General features: G+C 38.8%; 3 protein-coding genes across 7 annotated transcripts in view; 1 reads left to right on the forward strand and 2 right to left on the reverse strand.

Moving 5' to 3' along the window:
- Positions 1-348: 348 nt before the first annotated feature.
- On the reverse strand, positions 349-7,915 carry dus3l (dihydrouridine synthase 3-like (S. cerevisiae)). The gene is made up of 16 exons (XM_084920014.1): positions 7,738-7,915; positions 7,442-7,530; positions 6,473-6,728; positions 6,030-6,378; positions 5,134-5,168; positions 4,943-5,035; positions 4,537-4,578; positions 4,224-4,376; positions 3,990-4,106; positions 3,711-3,776; positions 3,235-3,345; positions 2,881-2,977; positions 2,623-2,698; positions 1,454-1,642; positions 1,050-1,178; positions 349-934 (listed from the first exon to the last, which is right to left on the reverse strand). Exons 2-16 carry the CDS (start codon positions 7,516-7,518, stop codon positions 862-864), a joined length of 1,863 nt encoding a protein of 620 aa, XP_084776140.1. The 5' UTR covers positions 7,519-7,530; positions 7,738-7,915; the 3' UTR covers positions 349-861.
- Positions 7,916-8,500: 585 nt separating this feature from the next.
- mterf1 (mitochondrial transcription termination factor 1) lies at positions 8,501-11,600 on the reverse strand. Its single transcript, XM_084918432.1, has 2 exons — positions 11,432-11,600; positions 8,501-10,336 (listed from the first exon to the last, which is right to left on the reverse strand). The coding sequence occupies exon 2, from the start codon at positions 10,318-10,320 to the stop codon at positions 9,157-9,159; it is 1,164 nt and encodes a 387-aa protein (XP_084774558.1). The 5' UTR covers positions 10,321-10,336; positions 11,432-11,600; the 3' UTR covers positions 8,501-9,156.
- Positions 11,601-17,077: 5,477 nt separating this feature from the next.
- The window catches only part of akap9 (A kinase (PRKA) anchor protein 9), a 67,764-nt gene continuing 60,497 nt past the window's right edge, over positions 17,078-24,344 (forward strand). For all 5 annotated transcript variants that reach the window (XM_084920231.1, XM_084920235.1, XM_084920233.1 and 2 more), the window contains exon 1: positions 17,078-17,318. In XM_084920231.1, coding sequence (XP_084776357.1) covers positions 17,271-17,318 — 48 coding nt within the window. In that variant the 5' untranslated portion in view covers positions 17,078-17,270. The remainder of the gene's footprint in view (positions 17,319-24,344) is intronic.

The raw sequence follows: 24,344 nt of genomic DNA on the forward strand, positions 1-24,344 counted from the left end.
TTTTCGTTTTAATTTGGCGCAGGCATGTTTAAGAAGTGGACTAGCTGGACTAGTGGGGCGCGCTGAGAAAGATCAAATGACCTCTGCACTAAAGCAGTCCAGAAAATTGGACTTACAAAATATTTTTATTTATTAAATAATGTAGCTTCTATTTATATATAAGGAAACGGGGATGAAAGTGGTTTCTTTCCCGCCTATGACAATATTTGTGTCTGAGCTTGTGGAAGAAAATTGCAAAGTCCAAATGCAAATGTTGGGTTAATACCTCAAAATCTCAACTTTCTTACTGAAACCTCAAATTTAAGACAATAATCCAAAAGTTTGGCTTTTCCAGTGAAGAACACGAGCTTCCCTTAAAACCTCTTTATTTGCCTTAATTACATCATTTATCACTTCTTGCTCAGGTTCTCTTATTGCTTTTCTTTGTTTTATTTTTTATTGTTGCATATTTTAACAAAATATTTCCAAACAAAAAAGACTTTACATAGTGAATCATCACTGTGCTTACCCAGGGTAATATAGAACTTCAAAACATATTTACAAAATTCATGCAGACAGATGATCTCTGTTCAGTATTTGTTTGTTTAATAAGGTCAAATAAATCAAACAACTTCCTTCAATAGAAAAATAAAATGACACAAACATCTTGTTGTTGCGAAACATTTATTTGCACTCAATTACATGAAAACTGATGTATGTTTCTACTGCAACACAGGTCAAATAAACAGACTATTCTAGAGTCTTTATCACTTAAAACATAAAATATCTTCTCTCTTTGAGCTTGATCTCTTGAACAATTTAGAAAAAAGAAGAAAAAACCCACAAATCTTGATGATTTTAATAGCTGAACAAAAAAGAAAATCACTTATAGGAGTTGGCTTTATGCTTAGGCAAGAATTCAAAATTCTTGGGTACGGGTCCAAGCAGCATTTCACTGGAAAGTGGAAAACAATTCATAAGACACTCATTATTACATTTTGCACTTTTAAAATCTTAATTTTGTGCAATCTTGAAATGTAATTGGAGAAAATAGGCATGTTTGTACTCACCTTATCCTGATCCAGTCCTCCACGTTCTGACTGGCCATCAGTGTCTCCAAATAGTTCCTGCCCATGTAGTACGGAGGTCTCTCATTGATCTTCTGAGGCACTCGCTCCAACAGGCCCACTGGAATATATCTGAGAACAGATGGAGGGAGAAGGAAAGCAACGTTTATCCCAGCAAACAGGAAAACTTAACAGCGAGAGTCAGATGAGTGAAAGTGGAATGCAACATAGTCTATCACACATTTTCAGCTATTAAATGTCTCCAGTCTCATAAACTAATGGGAAAAGACCACAAATAAGTCTGTTACCCTAAAATTATATTAAAACAGCTTAATTGCACAGAATATATGAATCGAATTGCTCACAGAAGAACAAATGCAAAATTTCTGAAATGTGTTGTAGCCCACCGGCACAAGAAGGAGAGCCACTCAAGCAAGAAGGTGCGTGTCCTCTCCACGCCCCTAGTGTCGGAGCCCCAGTGCTCCAGGCCAAAGTTGCTGAAGTCCTTTAGGATGTCCAGTCGCTCACTGGACGAAATGTCCCAGTGTCGGCTCTCCTTGATTTCAGTGAAGATCCAAGGCTTAATGAGAGCCCCCCTATAGAGAGAGAACCCCGAAAAGGTAATAAATAAATACATAAATAAATAATGCATAAGGATCTTCCATCCTATGGAGTAATTTGTGGTCAGTGTTTTGTTTGTATTTTCCTCTGAGAAACAATGTTTCCACACTTCAACTGAAAATTATACATGGAAAAAGACACCCACATATTAGCCTTAAGAGCTCTGACAAATTTGCTGCTGGGTTTTAAAACAACTTAAAAAGATTCTTGATTTCACTGAGGCAAAATACACTCATGGCCACTTTATTAGTTTCACCTTGCCAGTACTGGATTGGACCCCATTTTGCCTTAAGAACTGCATAAAATCTTTGTGGCATAGATTCAACAAGGTACTAGAAACATTCATCAGAGATTTTGGTCCATATTGACATGACAGCATCACACAGTTCTTGTAGATTTGTCAGCTGCACATCCACGATGTGACTCTCGTGTTCCAACACATCCCGAAGCTGCTCTGTTGGACTGAGATCTGATGACTGTGGAGTTACTGTGAAGTCTGTTAGGTTGTGGCAGTAAATGATGCTCAATTGGTTCCACAACCCTGAAGTGTGCCAAGAAAATATCCCCCACATCATTACACCACCAGCCTGAACCACAGATACAACCCGGGATGGATCCATGTTGTTTATACCTAATTTTAAACCTTTGATCCAAATGTTCTAGCAGAAGTGGAGTTTCACCAGAGCAGGCAGCAGTCTTATATTGTATTGCAATTTTGGCTGTCAACTGGAAGCAGTCTGAAATATTTGTGTTAAGAAACAGTGGGACACGTGTACCTAATGAATGGCCAGTGAGTGTAAACAAATATACTTGAACTCTAATAATGGAAACAGTTTTAAGTGAAATCTAAAAACAAAAGTCACTGGCTGCAGACCATATCAGTTCCAGATGTCATCTTATCTGTTTTTAAGGCATTTCGATCATTTTTTTTACGCTGCAAGGAAATGACACTAACCTTGCAATCATAATCCCAGAAACTCCGGTCTCTTTCGCTTTCATTGCATCCTCATAGGACAAAATGTCTCCGTTACCTAGAAAAATAAAACCAAATCACCTGTCATTAATATGTACTATAAAAACATGTACAATAAAAACACTACACTGCATTCTGTGCAAGGTTTTACAACCTAGAGAACGCCAAACTAAATGCATGAAACTGTTTAAACATCAGGAGGCTTTTGTCTTTTTGTGTAACCTTTACAAATCCACATACCAAAAAGTGGGATGGGGCTAGCCAGCTTTGCACATGTTGTGATATAGTCCCAATCGGCTAACTTTGTGTATCTCTGCTCTCTGGATCTGCCATGCAACTGTAGGAAAAACACAGCGTCAATGTTTTTTAATAGGAGAGGTGTATGTAAACATGTTATACATCACCGAACAGAATAACATCTCGAGAATGAATCGTCACCATAGGATATTTACATTTACATAAATGATACCGATTCAGAATCATGGATGCTTACAGCTACATCTGGCAACTCTGTAAACCTAGAAATGAAATTTCCTTTTTATCATGTTGATTTATGGCATAGGGACGATTTCACATTGCTCCTCTTTTACTTACTGTAATCATTGAGACGCCCCAATTCTTCATCTCTGGAATGAGCTTGTGTGCTATGTTAGACTTTTCCTGAACGCCGGTGCGGATTTTGACTGTTAGAGGGACATCAAGGACCTACAGGGAGAAAAATGTTTTCATTCAGCCTTTAACTGAAGGCTGTGTGTCTTTTATCCTGTCTTCTTCCCCGCACCCTAAAATAGTCACAGCACATGGCTGACCTTCCCTGAGCCAGGATCTAATAAAGTTGTTAAAATTGAGTTTTTTCTTCCCACTGTTGCCAAATGCTTTTCGAGGGGGAATTGGGGTTTTCTCTCAAATACTGTGCTTAAAATATAAAGCATCTTGAGACAACTGTTTTTCGTGATTGGGTGCTATATAAATAAAATTGAACTGAACTGTAACTTTGCAATGATCCACAAGAGCAACAAAACTCTCCTTCTTGCATCATTACCATACGATAGGCAAAAAGTCATACTTACATAATTCATTCCTTTGACTATTCGTTCAAATTTTCTGGTACGTGTCATCAAGCCGCAGCCTCCGCCCTGATGGGAAAAAAACAAAGGCCATCTGTCAGTGACTGTCATATTAATGTTTAACACTTCCTCTCAAATGCTGGTATCTGTGCTCTTTGTGCTGTAGTATAAACACACAAAATGCATCTGACTGCAAAATAGGAAGTCTCAATTTGTCTATTAGGAAATGAAAGAAAAAAAGTCACGGTCTGAGCATTTGGGGGAGGCAAGTTAAGAGTTTACCTTGTTGTATACGAGATCAATGGGACACCCAGAGTTGATGTCCACAAAATCAACTTCAGTGTTGTTGTTGATGAGCTCTGCACACCTCGTCATTGTGTCGGGGAAACTGCCCTCCACCTGGAGACGCAATTCAGGCTTTAAAAATCACAGTCCTTGCACTCTCACACAAATCCAGACGTCTTACCAACAACCCCCTCTATAGGACTGAATCCTTCAGAAGATTTTAAACATCACCTGAATACCGAACACATCTTCACTTTCGTGTCTCCTCAGGAGGGCCCACTCAGACTGGTGCCCCTGCAGCAGGTTTGTACACATGGCCATCTCCCCACATGTGATGTCTGCACCAAAGCGCTTACACACGCGACGGAAAGGCAGATTTCCACACTGAGGAAATTAAAGAAATACTTGCTTTATCAGATCCAGACCTCATTTACAGGTCATTATTTAATTGCACTTGCTACATTCCTGGATTTAAAGATAGAAATACATTAAAAAACACAACTACCACTAACTCCAATACTGATTTCAGTGTGATGGTACTTACAGTTGTTAGAGGGGCGAGATAGAGCTTGTCTTGAAAATCCACCTTAAGAACAGAGGCAAAAAGAGGCATTAAGCAATGCAATTTGACTGTAATTTAAATTGTGTAAATATTCCCTAATATATATATATATATATATATATATATATATATATATATATATATATATATATATACACACACACATATATATATATACATATACATATATATATATATGTATGTATGTATGTATGTATGTATGTATGTATGTATGTATGTATGTATATATATATATATACATACATACATACATACATACATATATGAGTATCAGATGTCTGCTAATTAGAACAGTTTATTAAAACATCTTGTTTATCGTTTAAACAGACATGAAAACTCTGGAGGAAAGCGACTGAAAGAGATATACCTGCTTCTTTTCACACGGGCGCAGCTTGATGACATCTGCATCAGTCAATGGGCCGACGGTCTTCACTGGAGCAGGCTGTTTATCTGAGCTGGTCTACAGTTAGTCAGAAACATGAAAAACCCATGCAATAAACATAAGGCTCAATGACAGAGTGGTCAGTAAGAGGGAATGCTGTTAGTAGAAAAGGTTACCTGTACTTCCGTAGAAACAGGCTGTTTTTCTCCAGCTGGATCAGCAGAAAATTCAGATGCACATAGATCCCATGAGTGAGACAAAGGAACAAATTAAGATACACTAGAATTGATAATGCATGTATGAGTATGTAGCAACAGGTCAACACATGTGCAGATTAAAAGAAACAGAATAGGAGTGTATTTAATCTGCTAAAACTGGGTGAGCTGGTCAAAATTAAGGGTAATTTTATTTTAAGAAACAGCAGCTCTTGAAGCATAACTCCACAGATTTTACACAGTTAAATCAGTTTGTGGCATATTATTGCACCAATGAAAAAAAGATGCTTTCAGCCTTTGTGGCTCCTGATGGCAGCCAAGTTGCCTTATGGGTAATGTGGCTGTTTACTCAGTATATTGGTAAATAAGTAAACTGCTATTTACCAGTGTTATTCTAAATTCTTCTCCATTAGTACCTACTCGGCCAAAATGCTCCATACGGTTTTTAGGGGATTCCATTAGGTGGTAATAACTGGTACTGGGTACTTTTTTTAGTACGTACTCAGCCGCGGTTTCAAGTGAGCTGATCTGAAAATGTGACATCAACAGTTTGCATACCACCAATAAGCCAATCAATGGTGACACTTGATGAATCATGAGAACGTCCCCTTCACAAAAATAGAAAATCACAAGCTATAAATCACTGGACTTTTGGCTGTGTTGCTATAACGACACTACGCACAATAGATGTTACTCAATTGTAATGGAAAACGACCAAAACCGTGTCGAGCCGAGGCAAGTGGGTACTAGTGAAAAAGAGGCTTGAGTGACATACTCAGTATCTGTTTCTTCCTAAAAAGCATGAGCAAAATTTGTGATGGCAGCATTCTTTATAAAAGCCTTTTCACTCGTCTTACCGTTGCCTTGCTGTGCTCCTTTATCTTTGTTGTCTGAGAGTGTTTTCAGGTACTTTTCTGACTTTTCGAAGGACACCGATCGCTTCCTCAGGCGACCCTGGAGCTCCTTACTCATGTTGTTCTTCACCATAGTCCTGCCTTCATACACCTTGACCAGATCGGCCTTCTCCATGGATTTGAAGTCAGGCGTAGTGTGGGCCTTGGCGAAGCGGCAGGACAAACCGTAGGCACATTTTCCAAATGTTTCGTAGATGTGACAGGTTTCCCCAATATCGGAAGGCTTAGAGTCCATATACTTGACAATGTCATGGTCAAAGTAGCACTTTGCTCCAAAGGGGCATTCTTTGTTCTAAATTTATGGGGGAGAAAAGTCACAAAAATAACTATATGGATCAAAATGTATTGCACAGAGCCTTTTTGAATGCAGAGTCAGAGCTTCATACCTGAATGATTGAGTGACAAAGTCGTTTTTCATCGTAGGCTGTGGGCTTTGTGTGCGGCCTTGACTTATTCTGTCCCCGAAGACGCTTGCCATCTGGTCTACCCTCAAAATTTTGTTTCAGCCTTTTAGGTTCAGGTTCCTCCAAAGAAGTCTCCTTTGAACCATCAACTGCATCACTTTCACTGGCTTTCTCTCTTTTTGAGCCCTGCCACTCTGAGTCTAACAACCCATGAAACTTGTCTTTGGTTGTAAGGAATCTGCAAACATAAGAAGATGATGAAAGAATCCTCCTGATAAATTTTGTTTTAAATTATGTGTAAAAACAGTCTGCGTGTCTCTAAAGCATTTTAGTATGAACTATATTCACACTGGGAAAAAAGAGCATAATGGGAGTAAATTATGCTAAACTAGTAAGACCCTGTAGCACAGAAGCAGGGACTATATAAACACTGAAAGCAAAGAGTTGAGGGCCTTCAACAGCCTCTTTGCTTCATCAGACAAAGCAGCAGGAAGGCTGAAAATAAAGGCAGTAAGTCCTTACTACACCACTGGGGGTTGCAAAGCCCCTGTTTCACCCCTACAGGGTCATATTTTTTATGTTGTGTAAATGAGTTATTATCTCTTGTAGACACTTTCTACAGTTTTTTCACATAAATTCACACGAACATCTTAAGTTCAGATGTAGACAGCCTCCTTATAGTCACGTGCCTTGTCAGATGGTCTGCTTTGTTCTTTCATAAACTCAAACACATGGTTATTTATTCAGCTATGCTTGCTCCCATCTTACTAACTGGCTTACGTTCATCATAAAAATCTGGCGTTATCTTCAGTCCCCTGACTCATGGCTGTCTGTCTCTTTTGAAAGTTGGAGAAAGATTGTTCTAATTTGCAGCTTCCCTCTCCTGAAATCTGCTGCAAAAACATATAAATGCGATTTCCACAGTTTTCTTAGTTATTAACGGTATCTTACTCTGGTTTGATCGCAGCTTCACCCTTTGCAGCCACGTCTGCCCTCTTCGAAACGTTCACCTCCTCCGCTGTTTCCATCAGTCTCTCTTCCTGCAACATTTTAACACCTTTCTAATTAAACACTTCACAGGACCATTCAGCTCCCAATCCTACGTTAGGATACTTTATGCACACATTAAACCAGTTCAGGTACTGCCTTATTATTATAATCAGCTTGCGTGCTTTTCTCTGTGCTCCATATTTAACCTTACACTTCCACCAGTTAGCTTCCTCTTGTAGCTGAGTTAGACCACTTACCGATATACTGAGTAAACAACCGCCTTGCTCCAACCGTGAAGTTAAAAGACAACTGATGTACAGCACGTAGAAATCAAGTCAAAAGTTCCTGTTTTTTTTCCACAACTGGACATGCACAACCCAGAATCGCAAGGAAACCGTTGTGCAGCACCTTAGATACGTCCGTGGTAAACCTGCTGCTCAACATTGGTTCCGCGAACCGCTCGCAAATCTTTCTCATTGCCTTTGAAATCCAGCACTCAGATTCACCTACTGGGCTGGAGTGTGACTAAGTAAAACAAATTAAAAATATACATGAAATGTCTTTATCGTTAGTCTTTGTCAATTTGGTCAAGTCTGTCGCGGCAGCCGGTTCACAAGGCCCTCGCTTTTTAGTTTAACTGACTATTGTTTATTTTAGACCATATTATTTTTAGTCTTTAACCTTATGCAATAATGTATCTATTTATATCCAGTTTTGTTATTTTGTGCAGTTTTCTTTCCTTTTGTTTTGACTGAACCATTTGAGAGCTAAAAAATTCGAATGACAATAAAATGTGTCATCAGCCTGCCTGATGTGGCTTTGATGCATTTGTTTGAGACATGAGATTTCTACATGCCTGTGATTCGTATGCCCTCCAAAATTGATGTTTACATTGTAATATTTATTCAAACAAATAACAAATTCTGACAAATATCCTTTAAATTCTAATAATATATATTAAAAAGAGATTTGCATCATGGATGAGGAGCGGACAAATCTGCAGCAACTGTGTGATGCTGTCATTTCAAAATGGACCAAAATCTCAGAGGAATCTGTGTCATGCTGTTCTGAAGGGAAAAAAGAGGGTCCAAGTTGGTATTTGCAAAGTGTGCCTAACAAAGTTGTATGGTGAGTGTAAATGGAGATCTTTGCTCCAGTCATTTAACTAAAAGAAAAACCCATTTTCTTAATGACTCTTACCATGTGTTGGTTTTAAAATGGCCCAAAAATCTTCTTCAGTGCTTAAAAACAAACATCACATAAGTCATTCCATAACTTTACCTGTGAATGGAACATTCAGTCAAATGTATTTCACCTTTTGCATTTTTTTTTTAATTTCCAAGACAGCATATTTATGTATTGATGGATTAAAACACCTGGTATTTGAGCTGAAACATTACATAATGGGTAATCCACTGACAATTTCCTTTTACTCATTAGCTTCAAATGTAATTCCATGTCCCCAGACCTTCAACTTATTATTTTTACTGCTTTAATTACTTTTGTGAGACTAGAAGAATATCACAGGCACAATGTTTAGATTTCACTACTGAAATTAAGTGTGGGATATTAAAAGAGCTCAATCATACTATCTCTGAACATGAAACCGGATTATTCTTAAGTCAAAAAGATGAAAAAGTATCAGCCAAAACTGTCTGACAGGCAGCAAGCTACACTCATTCTTCTGGTGAGGCAGAAAGTTTTTCTATTTTTGCGGCAAACCGCTTTCGACTTGAATCAAGGATGTTGATGCCATTCTTCTGGAAGTCATAGCCCACCCTTCTCAGTTCCTCTAGTCGCCCTGTAATGTTTTGTGTGCTGTAGTCCAAAACTTTGGGCTTTTTCAGTATCTGCTTCATTGTTATTCCTCCTTTTAAAAGACAGTCTAGTTTAGAGCTCAGAGTGTCAGGCCCAATGTAGAGGATCATCGGATAGTTGATGATCAGTTTTTTAACATCAGCTTTCCGACAGCCAAGTGCGGTCATCTTCTGCTCCAGGCTGTTGAAATTCTTTTTCAGGTACTCGTTGGAAAGGTCCAGAATTTCTGCCCCGTGGCCTTGAAGAAGAGCCAGCAGTTCTGAATCACTCAGCTTAAGTGATGCTTTCAGGTTGTCGATGTTTGTCTTGACTCTCTTAGTGCTTCTGATTAGAATGTAAAGATTTCTTGTTATGACCATTTTTGCAAACTGCTCTGGGTTACTTCCACCGAGCTCTGTGCAGATATCTTCCAGAAACTCCACCATTTGCTTGTTGAGCTCTAAGCTGTTGGAGAATGTCCGCGGTGCTGTGGTCAGCAGCCGGTGGAGGTCTTTGGCATTTAGTCCCAGTGAGACCAGATAATCTATGTTCTTTTTCAAGTTGTCGTTATCACTGGAGCGGAAAAACGACTCAGGTGAGCGATCCAGGATGCTTACGATTTCTGCGTCTGTTTGGAAAAAAATTCTCCACAGCTGCCAGCGTTGTTCCAAGTGTTCAATGGAGCGAGTGATGGCTCGGGGATAACGGGATATTATGCTAGCAATGACTTTGCGGCCGGCACCTTTTCCTTGCAGGAACTGAGCAAGGCCGTGCTCATTAGTGAAGGTTTTACGAAGCACCCCAGGCTGACGCTGGCGTGCCATCCTCACGTCAACTCCCATGAGGTTCAAGTTCTTGAGCAGAGATTCATTCTCCGGGTTTACCGGCGGCTTTGTTTCAGTACTTCCTGTCGAAGTACTGTAAAGCCTTCTGGGGAAGCAGGCTGATGCAAAATGTATTGGAGTGAAGCCAAAAAAGCTGTGCTGCAATGTCACCAATCGCTGCACAGTGAGGAGGGCTCTCACTCCAGGAACTCCTGCCATTTTTATTGAAACATCACTGCAATTCAGACAAGAAAAAACAGACATGTTAATATACAGTCATGTGAAAAGACAGTTTTCACAGCTGCAGTCCTGTGAAAAACTAATTAAACCCCACTGGTTAACAGCTGTAGAACCACCTTTATAATCAGTAAGTTGGAGTGACTGTTTTCTGTGTGACTTTATCAGTCTCTCACTTCATTGTAGAGGAATTTTGGAGGTGGTGGAGGTCCCCCCCACAGCACTTCAGTCAGGCCAATGTCTGGGCTTTAACTGGGCCACCACAGCACCTTGATTCTTTTCTTTTTCAGACATTCTGTTGTAGATGCTGCTGCTACACTTGAGATCATTGTCCTGCAGCATGACCCAGTTCGGGCCAAGCTTTAGCTTTCAGAGAGATCCTGGAAAAATTGCGGCATTGTGTTAACACACACCTGAATGCTCCGGACCAGCAAATTGCCAAAAACTCATGCAATCATGCATTTGATAAGCAGCACCTAGCTACTACTAACCCTCTTAATTCATATGGAAGTAATAAGGGTGTACTTAAGTTTTTTCACAGCACTTTTGCTAAATTAAAAAAAAGAAGCCTTTAATATAATTAAAGAAAAGACAAGAAACAAAAAGAAAAGCCACTTGGCCAAAAAAGATGCAGACAGGTAACTGGTGAGCACATCTATTATCAGATGCTATTAGTAAGATATATTTGTTTTACTTTTGGATATGTTAATTTACAAATATATGAATCTTTTGTGAAACCATTAAGACATTGGTATATTAATTTTTTTCTTTGCTAATCTGATTTGCTGACACACCCACCGCTACTTTAGTTTCAGTAACCGCTCCAAGCGGAAACTTTCCAAACAAGTATTCTTAGACTTAGTTGTGAATTGCTTGATACTGGCCATAGTTATTTACAACATAATGCGTACGTTACTTTGGCAAAGTTATTTACGTTAGTAATACAAAGGGGAGCTTTTATTTATTCGCCCTTGAATAACTAACTGAAGAGTCCAACCAAAGCACACAGTCGTTTCTGTTTAGCGGTGTACAATATCTTATCAGTAATAGCCCTTTAAGTACCAGTCTGCTTTAAGAAGTATTGAAAACATACCAAAAGCCAACATTTCTTCCATGCCGGTAACGTGAACTCCAAGAACTCTCGCGAGATTTTTCTTCTTCGTTATATTTATTGGCTGTAGGTTAAACGACAAAATAATACGATAGCGACACAACTGGTATGGTGGAGTTTGTGCCAAACACCAGCTCACATCTTCTGAAACATGTTTTTTCTCAGATAATCTAATACAGTGTAAGTTTCGTTATTTTTGTTCTTTTTTTTGCTGTTGGCTATATTGCTAACACTCCGTTTAACTTTATTTTTAAATAGGTTTTCCAGCCATTGCCTTTTTCATCTTCATATTTCTGCTGACAGTGATTAATTTTTTTCTGTTAGTGTTTTTCTGCGTGTTTAAATCACAGACTTCTCACCTGTTCCTTGTCATTTCTGCACATTTCCTCTGAAATCTGTAAAGCCATTGCCTTTATACTGATTTATAACCACTAGATGGAAGCAAAGATCTTATATTTGAAAGAGTAGAACATATAAACCAATGACAGGTGAAGTGAATAACGTTACAGTGCCATATTCTGCTAGGAAATCTTGGCATTGGTGTGGATCTTACATTGACATGTACCAAACATCTGCTTACTGTTGCAGAACAAGCACACTCAAATGACAGCAGAGCCTTTCACTAGCAGCAGATTCCACCAGCATGGCTCACCTCAGAAACTGTGCATAATTTGATAAACTTAGGTGTCTACGGATTTAATCAGACCTCCAAATGACACACATTCCCATCTGAACCTGATCCACAGGTGTCCCACCTCACAGTCCACAGGACCAGAAAGCACAGGATACCCAGTAGTTCAATGTTAATTCTCCAAAACATCAGAGCTTTTAGGACGATCCACACAATATTACACAGATGACATCTTAATGTTGTGAATGGTTGGTGTAAGGACGGTAGGCGGGATTTTAGAAAAACTTAGGCCATTTGCCCAGTTTCCCCTAATTTCTATTAATATTGTTCAATATCAATTTTCAAACATTTTATTGATTTTTTTAATTCTTTTTAATTCACTACATCCTACATAAGTGATGTGTAAATTAATGTATTCTATATTTGGAGTCATTTCCTTACCATTAGTCAAATTTAAAGACATGGTTTAATTAAAATTAACCTTCAAAAATGTATGGTCTGTGTGCATCGAGAATTTTTCCTTTCTTAGTTTGATAAAAACCTGAATTTTTCACAAACAATTTGAAGGACATCTCCATGGAGATGACCCTGAATAAGTGCTTTTCTGCTTTGCACATACTGTACATTCTAAATTACAGTGTGCTCAGTCACTAGTGAAGCTCTCAGAGAGCAATGACATTTTTCAGTAACCTGGGAAGCTTCAATTACATAATAAAAACACAGCATTATAGAGGACTGGACTGTTGTTACAGGCATCAATAGTTAATTCTGTCTCAGCTAGCAGATGCTCTCGTACAAGCTACAAGAGGACATTTACCATGTGTTATGGTTCACAGCCTACCACTGATAAACGTACTGACCCAGTGCGTCTCTTTACTGATGAGTCCCCCCACTTATGCATATTTTAATGCATGACACTGATATTGTCATTATGCAAATACACATTGCTCTGCTGCTCTAAGACTGAAGTGAGCTACATCGTAACAGCTGGGCAACTGGAGTCTCGATTCAAATTCGTCTCACACATCCACAGGTCACAGTTACATTTGCATTTGCACACCTGCATTTTTCTTAAACCTATCCAAAGTATTTTAGGGACCCTTATGGTCTTTTTGTCTGTCTTTTAATTACTTATACTCTATGACAGACGATAAAGAGAGGTTATAAGACACCATAAATGGTAAGAGTGGTTCAATCTGATCTACGCTGCTATTGTATTTGAAACAGAGACATTCCCACGTGTTGCTGAGCTTCCAGCTTTCTTGTTGCAATTAACTAACCCTACTGGAGTGTGAAATATATTTTTTTAGCCCCCCATAAAAGTTATTTGGCCTCATAAGAGATTACAAGATGCCAAGATTTCTTAAACATAGAAATAGATCATACATGTTTTGGTAATACAAAGTCACGTGAAGTTTTCACAGGACTTTATCAGTCGCTTACAACACTGAAGAGGTAGTATACCCTTACTGTTTCCATAGGAATTAAGTGGGCAAGTGGCAGCCAAGTGCTGCTAATCTCTAACAAGTATGGCTTGTTTGGATGGACTGTCAGAAGAAAGCCTCTTCTCTCTAAAAAGACCAAAGTGGAGATCTATGGCTATAATGCACAACACCATGTTTGGTGAAAGCCAAGTACAGCATGTCAGCACACCACCTACTGTCAAGCACGGTGGTGGATAGGCCATGATTTGGCTTGTTTTTGCAGACATGTCCTCATATTTACATGTTGGGTTTATGAAGTATAACACAATAAAGTCTCCTTTGTGTAATAAAATTTAGAATACTTTGAGCAGAATGAAGTATAAGGATGAAGAAAAGCCTTTAAAAAAATGTAATCATATGAGGATCTCAGAAGGTGAAACTATATTACACTTCTGGGCTATAAATACACTTTAATTTAAAAGAAAAAGCTGTAGCACTGGATGTGATGATAATCTAGATTAGTTAAGGTTGCTTTTCATCTTTTTTCCACCATATGTATTTAAAGTGTTATAAGAAAAATGGTTCCGAGTGGTTTCGTTTTACTTTTCAGTATCTAGATGTTTCTATCATTTTAATTCTAACAGCCTTTATTCACCACCCTCTGACTTATAAATATAGCATGCATGCTGTTCATTTGTTGAGCTTGTCTTGGTAAAGTCACTTGGGTAATTGTAGACTCTGTATACTCCCTGAGTGAATCAATAATTCAGAGACTGACGAAACTTTCAAAAGTTCCTGCAGACGCTGGTGCTCAAACAGCAAGCTTTCACAGGTGAGATCAGGCTGGTGAGAATGTCCAAAAGAAGATGGGTGGAATTCAAAATCTGCCAGACAATAAGCTGTTCAGCCCCCGTCAGCCGAAGACACAGAGCATCTTCTCCCGCTGCTGCTGCTGCTGCTGCTACTGCTACTACTGGTATGTTTCTGGAAGTATAAGGGAAAGTTTAATATTTTATAATTCTACAGGAATATTTTAGCCTGGATGATAGAACAAGAAATCTTCGAGTGAAACTGAGGCAAACGCTTAGGTAGGATATTTGTTTAAGACTGGACTGGCCTGCAAATAAAAAGGGATTAAATGTTGGTCCACCTGGACTTTAATCTCAGGGAAATTGAAATAAAATGTAACAGTGTAATGAAATAATCAAAGAGTATGAAATAATAAAACTGGCTAAAATTTGTTAGTCTTACATGTGCAGTTTGAGGCATGCCCTGGGGAAATATGGAGTTTAAGCAAACATGTAAGAAATAATCTCCAGATTTCTAAAATCCCAGCAAAGACCCCTATGAATTACTGCCCACATCTCCTATTAGCTCACTGGTGATCAAATAAAAACTTTAAAGAAAGAAGATTAGTTCATCTAACGATCAAGCCACAAAGTTTATATTATCGCTGACTTATTTGGGGGAAAATGACAGGAAAGATAAAAGGCCTTTAGTTTGCCAAGAATACACTACTTTAATTAAATATAAACTATTTTAAGACTGAAGATCAATCCCACATGGAGGCTGTGAGTAAAATATTGCCTGTCCATTTATTTTAATCATCCCCATCTGTCCTAGAAACCGATGCCAGTCTCTCATATTACCTGCAGCACCATTCAGCTGAGACAGCTCACGTGCTTCCTCTTTAACATATGGCAGCATTCTTGGTGATGCAGCCCATTCAAACGCCATGCTGGAGAATGCGAGGTGACAGCTGGATCCTTTATTAGCAGCAAACATCTTTGATATGAAAATATTCTGTGTTTAAAAAAGAAAACTCTCAACTGGGACAGCTCTGGCAACCTCTCCTCCTCGCCTGTTACCATAGAAACTGAGCAGACTTTACAAGCAGACTTCAGACTGCAGAGAATGAAGGGAAATTTATGGGATTGTAGTCAAATATAGTGACGGGATTATTAATAATTAGCACTAAATGTATTATTTTTGCATTAAATAATCTTTTACATCGTGAGAAATTCAGCCCTCTTTTCTGTAATGGCTCTACAAATTCACAAATTTCTTTCAAACCACAAAGAGAGAGAAAAAAAGAGAATCATAAATTATGGAGAAATGTGGTTTGTTTGGATTTAAAGCAGTCGGGAAGTGTTTCATCACCACCCTCAACGGTAGACGCCAACTAAATGCATTTTTATGACATACTTATGTGGGTACAAATGGAGAGACATGTATTTTATTTTGATAGCATCTGGCCTTTGCCTCCGTTATTTTATCAGTCAAGATATATTTATAGAAGACAGATTCAAAGCTACACAATAGGATCAGGGGCATTCAAGTGGCAGGGAGTGAAACTGGTTTGAATATGCTGGATAATTGTTTCACAAAGTGAAAAAAATGAACTAAAAAGTAACATTTATATTAAAGGCTTATGTGGTTTCATGGTGAACAAATTATTAAATCACAATATACTTAGTGTCTAAAGTAAATGTACTTATTATATAGAATATTACTTTTCAGAATCATGTATATATTGGATCATAATTTCTGATTCACTGATTTGTATATCACCGTATGAGTGCAAAGTACAGTAGTTGCAAAGAAAATGTGGTAAAGTAGAAGCAGAATGTAGCTGTACATAGAAATACTTAATATGCTCTCATCCACTGGGCATCATTAAGCTTTACAGTACTCTGGTCCAAAGGCATTAGCGGGGCATGCCCGAGAACAGGATACACAGTGGTTAAAATTAGTTAGAGTAAATCTATCCACTGTTTTTGGATACAGGGTTATACTTTTACTTTAATTATTATTTTGTTTTTGTTGTTTAGATATATACTAAAACTGTGCTGAATGAATTGTCATGTCATTGCTTCTTTTACTCAAACTCAGAATCAGAGCTTGACAGTGAAAGAATTTTTTCAAATTAATTAGCTGGAAGTTGAATTTGGTATTCCCACCACACCTGAAAACAAGTTTCTGTGAGAAAATTTAGCAACCATGCGAGAACTTGTGTAAGAAAACACTTTCATTTTTCAGTAGGTGGAGGTTTGCAATAAATAACAGATTCTGGTCATCAGCCAACAGACTTTTTAATGACAATATATATACACATATATCGAAATGTAATTTTTAACTTTAATTTTTTATAAATGAATTAAAATATTTAAAAAACTTTTTCTACTACTGTGTGGTCATACCAAAATGTGATCACCTGCCAAAATTTGATTTCCTGTATTTGCCTGCTGTTAGTGACTTGATGGGCTATAATCTGTCAAACATTCCTGACACTATTTGGGAGTTGTGGTCACTTTTCCACAATGTTACTTTTATATATCTTTTACTTATCCAGGTGTAAAAGTCAATAAACATGTCTTTTTAAAGAGAGATATGGCAAAGAGGACAGCAGAAATAGTAACAACATAACATAATAGTTCTATATAGAAATTTGAAGTGGTAAAAAAAGACGATCTTGTTTTGGACGGTATTTCTGACTGAGCGTGAACGCACCACCGTTTGGCTGCCAGTGGGCGTGACTGTGAAGGCACCTACACTACGTCATCATTACTGGGTCTCATGTTTACGTGGAAAACATGGCGGCGGACTACCAACAAGGAGACAGCTAGTTAATGCCAGTGGAAGTCTCTGGGAGCGAGCCACGAGTCATATAGAGAGAGGGACATTTAGCGGTTAGCTTTTATATTTCTCTCGCGGATACTTCGCATGAGGCAGTTTCTCTGTTTGTTTAGACACAGGGACTGCGGGGATGGAAGACGAGGAGAGGCAAAAGAAGCTGGAGGCCGGCAAAGCAAAGGTATGATTCTCAGTTTTGGTGCTAGCACAACTCACTGACACTGCTCTCATTACTCTGAAGTAGCGACTTAATGCTGTCGACAACTTGTTTTCTCGCGGCCGGGGTCTGTCAGACGCTTTTCGCCCCCCCCTTTCATTTTACGCTATCAGCTGTCGGGCTCCGCAAACATGCGCCCTGCTTCACACTGACAGCCGGGCATGGGGCGGGCGGGGTTGGGGTGGTTAGCATAGCCGCTGCTAGTCTCCTTTGTCATGCTGCATGTCTGCACTTACTAAAGTGTTTCCTTTTACTTTCCCGAAACCGACGTGCAGGTGTGCGCAGGCCACATTGCTACCCGGGATTTATAAACGCCACCTGAAGTGACACTGACTGACAGGCTGGTGTAACAGGATTTACAGGACATAACCCCACTGGCTAGAACCAGCATTGCCTCACATGCCAAACTTGTGCTTTATTAGCTGTCTTCTAGAAACGATAGCATCCACAAACTGGATTAATGTTTATATTAATCGACAGTGACACGGTACGCACTGCTCTTTCAGTTTTGGCTCGTGGTGCTTGTGGATGACCTTGCAGGAGCTCTGTTATCTGTTTTATAGCCTGTATAACCCAAACATCTTGCGGGGGATGTGTTTTTTTTTTTAATCAAAAAAGATGTTTTGAAAGAGATCTTAGCAACATAATTACAAGTTGGCCAGACCAGCCTGTGGTGAGCCACCATCTTCTTTCATATCATGAATACACCAGTGTCATGCTGCAAGCATGTGGACAAATAGATAAAGTGTATGCACAGTTGAGTGTTGCACTGTAGCCCTGAATGTTGCATTTTTATACATTCTTTCCTCAGCTGTCTGGATGCAGAAGCATATATACAAATAAGGCTTTAGTTGATGCAGAGGCTTCTTAACAATCTTAATAACATTTAAGGAAAATCTTATTTGCAATGTTACCTGTCTAGTTTTCATGATCCTGCTCTCAAGGTTCAGATGTGGGTCCAGTGTTAGATTCCATGGTGTATGCCAGTTGTTATGGACGTTGAAGCTGGGGAAAGCTTTGGGATGAATGTCGTTACTTATTTGACTGGAGTTATTTTAAGTTGCAAATTTTAAGACAGGAACATCAGCCTGAGCCATTAGATTGAGACCAAATGTTTATAAAGTGAAGCACTTGTGTATTTCTAAAAATATTACCGTGCAGCACAAACTTACAAAATCTTGTAAAGAGATTGTATCTGCAATCTTTGTACATAGGTCATGTGTTTATATATCTATTTATTTTTGTATTTTCCTTCTAGTGTGGGAAGTAGGATCCTTAGGCTTGATTACGTCTTCTCTTTTACTCCAGGAGGGCCCTAATGAGATTGAGTCTCTACGAACTAAATTGTCGAGTCAGAAAGTGTCAAAACTGCTTAAATCAGGCAGTCTCATAAAGGGAAATCCAGCCTCTTTCCATCCAGATGCTCCAGAGAAACATTCAGCATGCTGGTTTTTAAATTGCTTGAGCTCTCTGGTTTTTGCACCGCAGGGGAGACCGTCTCCCGGGTTATGACTTTGGTATTTTGGTTTATAAAAAGGCCCCTCTGTGGTGCAGGCTGTTTTCTTTCACACAATGCCAAATCACAATGTCCTCATGCAGTGAAGAAACCTCATGACATAATGTTTAACAGGGACTTCCAGGGCTGAGTCAGTCTATAAGCTGTGGGGAGTGTTTACATCGTCTTCTGACTTCCTCAATTTATAAAAAAAGATTATTTTTTTCATGTATTTCCTGCCTCCTGAAAAAGATGGTGCATTTCTGAAATCAGGTGAAGGAAAAGTTGATGTTGATATCTGAGTGAAAGGTAAACTGTCATCTATTGTGTAGCTCGTAGCAGGCGAGTGCCTATTGAGTCATACCAGACAATAAGCAAAGTGAATATTGTGGGCTGGTGTTGCCAGGCTTTTGTTTCAGGCTGTTGTGCGCAGATGCTTTGTTCATGTTTTCCTACAAAATGGAGCACACTGACAAGCGTGTTACTGGCATTCTGGTTTTATTCATTCAAGACTTTCACTCAGTTCTTCAGTTACATGAGTAGCATCTTCTTAGGCTCCCTGTATGAAAAACACTGCGCTGACTGCACTAATGTACTCAGGGTGGTGTAAGATTTTCTGTTGGGTCAAAGAAACTCATGAACTCAGATATGGCACCTGTTCCTACACTTACTTTCTGTAAATCCCTCCCAAATTTCAGATCCAAATGTCACCTCTCATGTCACTTTGTAAGATAAGATAGGATAAGATAAGACTTTATTGATCCCACAACGGGGAAATTTTTGCGTCACCTCAGCTCAGGTACAGATATCAGAAATACAAAAATACAAATAAGTACAATCAATGAAAAAAAGTAAGATAATACACTATATACAATGGTAGCATACACAGTAGTTGTAGTTGTGGGTAAATTATCTGTCTGTAGATATATCTGTCAGGTGAAGAGTTTCTTTATTTGTTTCCCTCCAATTAAGATTGAAGCTTATTATATCTCCTTTTTTATGCTTACAGAGGTGTGCGTTTCCACTGAATGAAAGTACCTTCTTCGTGTTGTTTGTCACCCTGGTCGTTGGGATCAGTAGTATGTTGAACAGAGCTGATTTTTAATGAAACATCAGGGAATAATTTGGCTTAGGGGATGCTCATAATTCAAAAGGATTCTATGTGTATTTGTTTGTCTGCTTCTCCGATATGTCTCAACTGTGCAGCTGTGCAACCTCAGGCTCTTTCTGCAGAATGAAGAATCACTGATTTGTGTTTGTACTTTTGACAGATGAATACTGATGATTATCCACAAATCAGGAAGCAATAATATTATCTTAAAACATTTTATGCATCAGATATTTTTTAGAAGGTTTATAGAATGTGTTTTTTCAGCCCTGGAGAGACAACATGCTGAACTACGTGTAAAGGATCATTTTAATTTCTCAGCATTCAAATAGCCTTAAAGCTCAGTGTCACCACCATCCATGCCAGGCAGTGTTGCAGGTTTTGACGACAGCAAAGATACAAGTTGAGCTACTTAACTGAGGCCTGAATAGTTAATCCTTCAGGCGACTAATCACAGGGATGCCCTGCATTGCCCTGTGTTATGAATGGAGTATGATCACCTTTACTTTATCTTATTATTTTCCTAAGCTTGTACTGGAAAGTTTGATTTTTAGGGTGCAGTATTCAGTGTTTCTAATGCTTGACAAAGTACTAAATGCTTTGAAAACTCGTATTATGTCAGGCTGCACTGCTTCAGAAGGGATTGTCAGGTGATTAATTGAAGATGATGGTGTAGCAGCTGCACAGGTTAAATTGGCAACAGCCTGGATGATGTCTAATTTTAATTTTCATTGTGGCTTTTAGACACTTTCTGAGGGGATTTCATCTTGCTTGATGCAATGAGCATCTTCTATAAAAACACTATAACAGGTGTGCCAAATACACGGCTCGGGGGCCAGAATTGGCCAGAAGTAGACTACATTCTGGCCCATTGGACAGCTTTCAAAAATAGAAATGCATTTTGGACTTTTAACCGTGTTTTCACAAGTTTTACAGCTTTTCCTACTGATAAAGACCTCCCCCGTGGCCATTTATATTACACCAAAGTAATTAAATTATAGATTTCTGTATTTTACACATTTTACTTCTTACAAGTTAAGCCCAAAGACTCATGCTGACAGATTTCTTTCATTTACTACAGAGGTGTTTCTTTATGATGTATAATAATGGATTGCATTTATATATAAAAACCTAGAGGTGCTATTAAAATGTCAGTTCTTTTTCTTATATTAAGATATGTTATTGATTAAATGTATAAAAATGGGGAGTTTCAATGGTACTTCCATGTAAGATTAAAGTGGGCTGTTTGTGGCACAACAATGAATAACTAATGTATTTATTGTCTTAATTCTTGATGGCAGAGAGATTATATTACATATTGATATGATAGCATCACACAGTTGCTTCAGATTGTTGGTTGCACATCCACTCATTCATTCATTTATCTCTTTTCTTACACTTATCCATTTCAGGGTCATAGGGGGCCACTGGGGCTCATCTCAGCCGCTGTTGGGGGATGGGAAGGGTACACACTGGATAGGTTGCCAGTCTGTTGTTGGGCTAACACAGACACAGGAAACCATTCACTCTCACATTCACACCTTTGGCCAGTTAACCTAACCCCATGCATGACTTTGAACTGTAGTAGGAAGCCTGATAGAGCCCGCACAAGCAAAGGGAAAACATAAACTCCACACAAAAAGGCGCCAGACTGGATTCACAAGGTCAAACAACATGCCAAAAGTGTCAAAGTTTGTATTTTCCTGTCAGTGTCTCATGTGTCCCTCTCTAATTGTATTTGCAGAATGACAATAAAAGCAATTTGATGAAGAAAAAATATTTTATGTATAAAAATTCTACTACAAATGAATAAAACTGCAGAAAAAAACACATTTATAAATGACACTTTAGAACGTGCGGTATAGTGAATTTGAGATTTAGTGAGGGTAAAGACATGACATGCAATAATGCTTCAGGATATTATCCTGCATGCCATCATACATTCCAGCTGATGCAGCATATACTTTGAGCTGCTGAGCTTGAGTTTTGATAATTGTAGAAAAATGGTTGATACCATGCTTTTTTTTTTTTTTTTTTTTTTTTTTTAGAGTGAAGAAGCACCAGTTCAGGGTGGAAAGATTTGATTATTATTTTTCAGCTTTTCCAGTAAAATAATCGTGTGCACTCCACTGGTCTCTAATTTATCTTGTTTGAGTTTTGGTGTTTGCTTATAGCATTTCTGTGTTGCTTTCTGCACTGAGCTGTTTCTGGGGTGTTCGCTAGAAGGAAGGATAACTCAGTCATTCTGGCCTAACTCTTGTTTTTAAAAGGTAAAGACATGTAGAGCTATTAAAATAATGCATAGCTGATAAATAATACCTGCAAATTAAATTGACAGACTGTCACATTTTTTATTTTCTGTTGTATTTCTGGACCAACAGTGTTTCAAAAGGGGAAAAAAAAGCTAAGTCCTTTGAAAGTGAGCAGGAGGAGGCGTGTATGTTGCCGCTGGCATTGAATTGCCTCATACTGTGCCTTTGATTCGCTCTTGTTACCATGGTTAGCAAACTGTTCACTGACAATACAGTAGGTACACGTGTTGTCACAGGATAAACCGCTGAAAGGACATTGCTTAAAGCAGTCCTGGAAGAGACCTGAGTACAGTTTTCAACCTGTGTCATGTCCTGTGTGTTACATGTGTTGTGGCCATTGCACTGCTGTTTAAAACCCCTTTAACGTTTCACAGATGTAGCACCAGCTGGATAAGGGGTGTTAAACCAGGTGACGCAGAGGTGGTTCAGTTACTGTTAGGTTTTATTTCAACCTGAAGTCAAATGTGTGCATTCAGCTTAGCAGTAGCTACGAATGTGTGCAGAGGATTTACGCCCTGAAGTAGCACAGTGTTGACTCACACTGTGCTGCTGGCTCTCTCACTGGCACATGACATGAGGAGCTGTGAGCTTCCTCTCTGGGGTACAGTGGAGTGCTGTTTTTTTTAGGGATGTTGTGAATTCTTTTAGCTGTGTGTCTGACTGACCTGAAACCATAGAAGTCCATTTAGGTATTTAAGTCTGACACACTGTTATTGTATTAGTCATACGTAAGCATCACATTAACTAAGCTAATTTTTCACTTGGTGACAATAAGTCAAACATTTGTGTGCAGTCATTATAGAGCTGGAGCTTTCAGTGTCTGAGAAACCAATGACTTTTATACAGTGTCAGTTAAGAGAAACTAAACAGTTACTAGGATTTGTCAGCTGTGAACTTTTCAAGGCTTTTCATTTATATACTGATGTACCACTTTACTAGGCATCCCTGAGAAATACACTCTGCAGCCACTTTATTAGTAACAGTTTCTGCTGTGATGTGCCAGGACCAGAATTTGGCATAAACAACATGAAAGCATGGATCCATGCTGCTTGGTGTGGTGGTGTTGCTGTAATAGTGTGGGGGATATTTTCTTGGCACAGTTTGCTCCTCTTAATACCAACTGAGCAATGTTTAAATGTGGCAGCCTTCTTGAGTATTGTTGGTCACCATGTCCATCTCTTTATGGTCACAGTGAATCTTCCATGTCACAAATCTCAAATCCTTACTGTACTCAATTGGTATCAACAGTCACTAGATATGAATCTGTTCAAGCACCTTTTGAATGTTTGAAATTCTGCAAAAACGGTGTGATGAAATTATGTCAATGTGGACTAAAATCTCTGAGAAAAGTTTCGAACACCTTGTTTAATCTGTGTGTAAAGAGTTAAAGCAGTTCCGAAGGTAAAAGCGGACCCAATCCAGGACTTTAAACCAGCTTTGACTTTTTCACTTTTGGTGGAAGTTGTCAAAAAGGTGGTAATTAAGCTTTATTATGCTGTGTTTATCATTGATAAATCATACAAAGCTACTTTACTAAAGTAGTCCAAGAGTCCAAGAACAAAGAATGGCTTTAAAAATGCCGCCTTGAAAAAAAACAAACAAACAAACAACTGAACCTGACATTATCCACTATTTACTATCAGATATATATTAAAACAAACGTGCCTGTGTAAATGTTTTCTGACAGCAGATGGTGATACACCTACGTAATTTCTGCTTTCCCAGATGGTATTAGAGCGACACAGGCTTCACTTCTCCATATGCTCAGCCATTCCTCTGCTCTACTCAGCCAAATAGGGCAGCTTGCTATGAGCTCAGTGAAAGGCCGGTGGTTCCCTGGACTCATGAGTGATGGTGCTCATGTACAGCAGACCTGCCAGCAGAAATCACCTTGTTTCTCTGAAGTAGGATAGCTTCCATACTGTATGAGTGGCATTCATTCATATTTCATTCTGTGTCCTCTGGTATTTAAAGCTTGCGGGTATGCTTGGACAAGATGTGGGTCATGCGTGGAGGTGCAGAGGCAGAGGTCATGAGCCCTTTGAGCTTTTAAGCTCAATTGTAGGTGGGGAACA

Source organism: Perissodus microlepis, chromosome 22, assembly GCF_051167445.1.
Source record: "Perissodus microlepis isolate ML-2025 ecotype Zambia chromosome 22, ASM5116744v1, whole genome shotgun sequence".
NCBI lineage: Eukaryota > Metazoa > Chordata > Actinopteri > Cichliformes > Cichlidae > Perissodus > Perissodus microlepis.

Bases quoted from the DNA above. Each gene is read 5' to 3' on its own strand.
- dus3l (XM_084920014.1), bottom strand. From the start codon at position 7,518: ATGGAAACAGCGGAGGAGGTGAACGTTTCGAAGAGGGCAGACGTGGCT. The intron at 6,379-6,472 runs GTATGAAGCTCT...CCATAAATTTAG, and splicing joins TTTGTCACTCAATCATTCAG to AACAAAGAATGCCCCTTTGG. The intron at 4,579-4,942 runs GTATATCTCTTT...TCTGTTCTTAAG, and splicing joins GCCCGTGTGAAAAGAAGCAG to GTGGATTTTCAAGACAAGCT.
- mterf1 (XM_084918432.1), bottom strand. From the start codon at position 10,320: ATGGCAGGAGTTCCTGGAGTGAGAGCCCTCCTCACTGTGCAGCGATTG.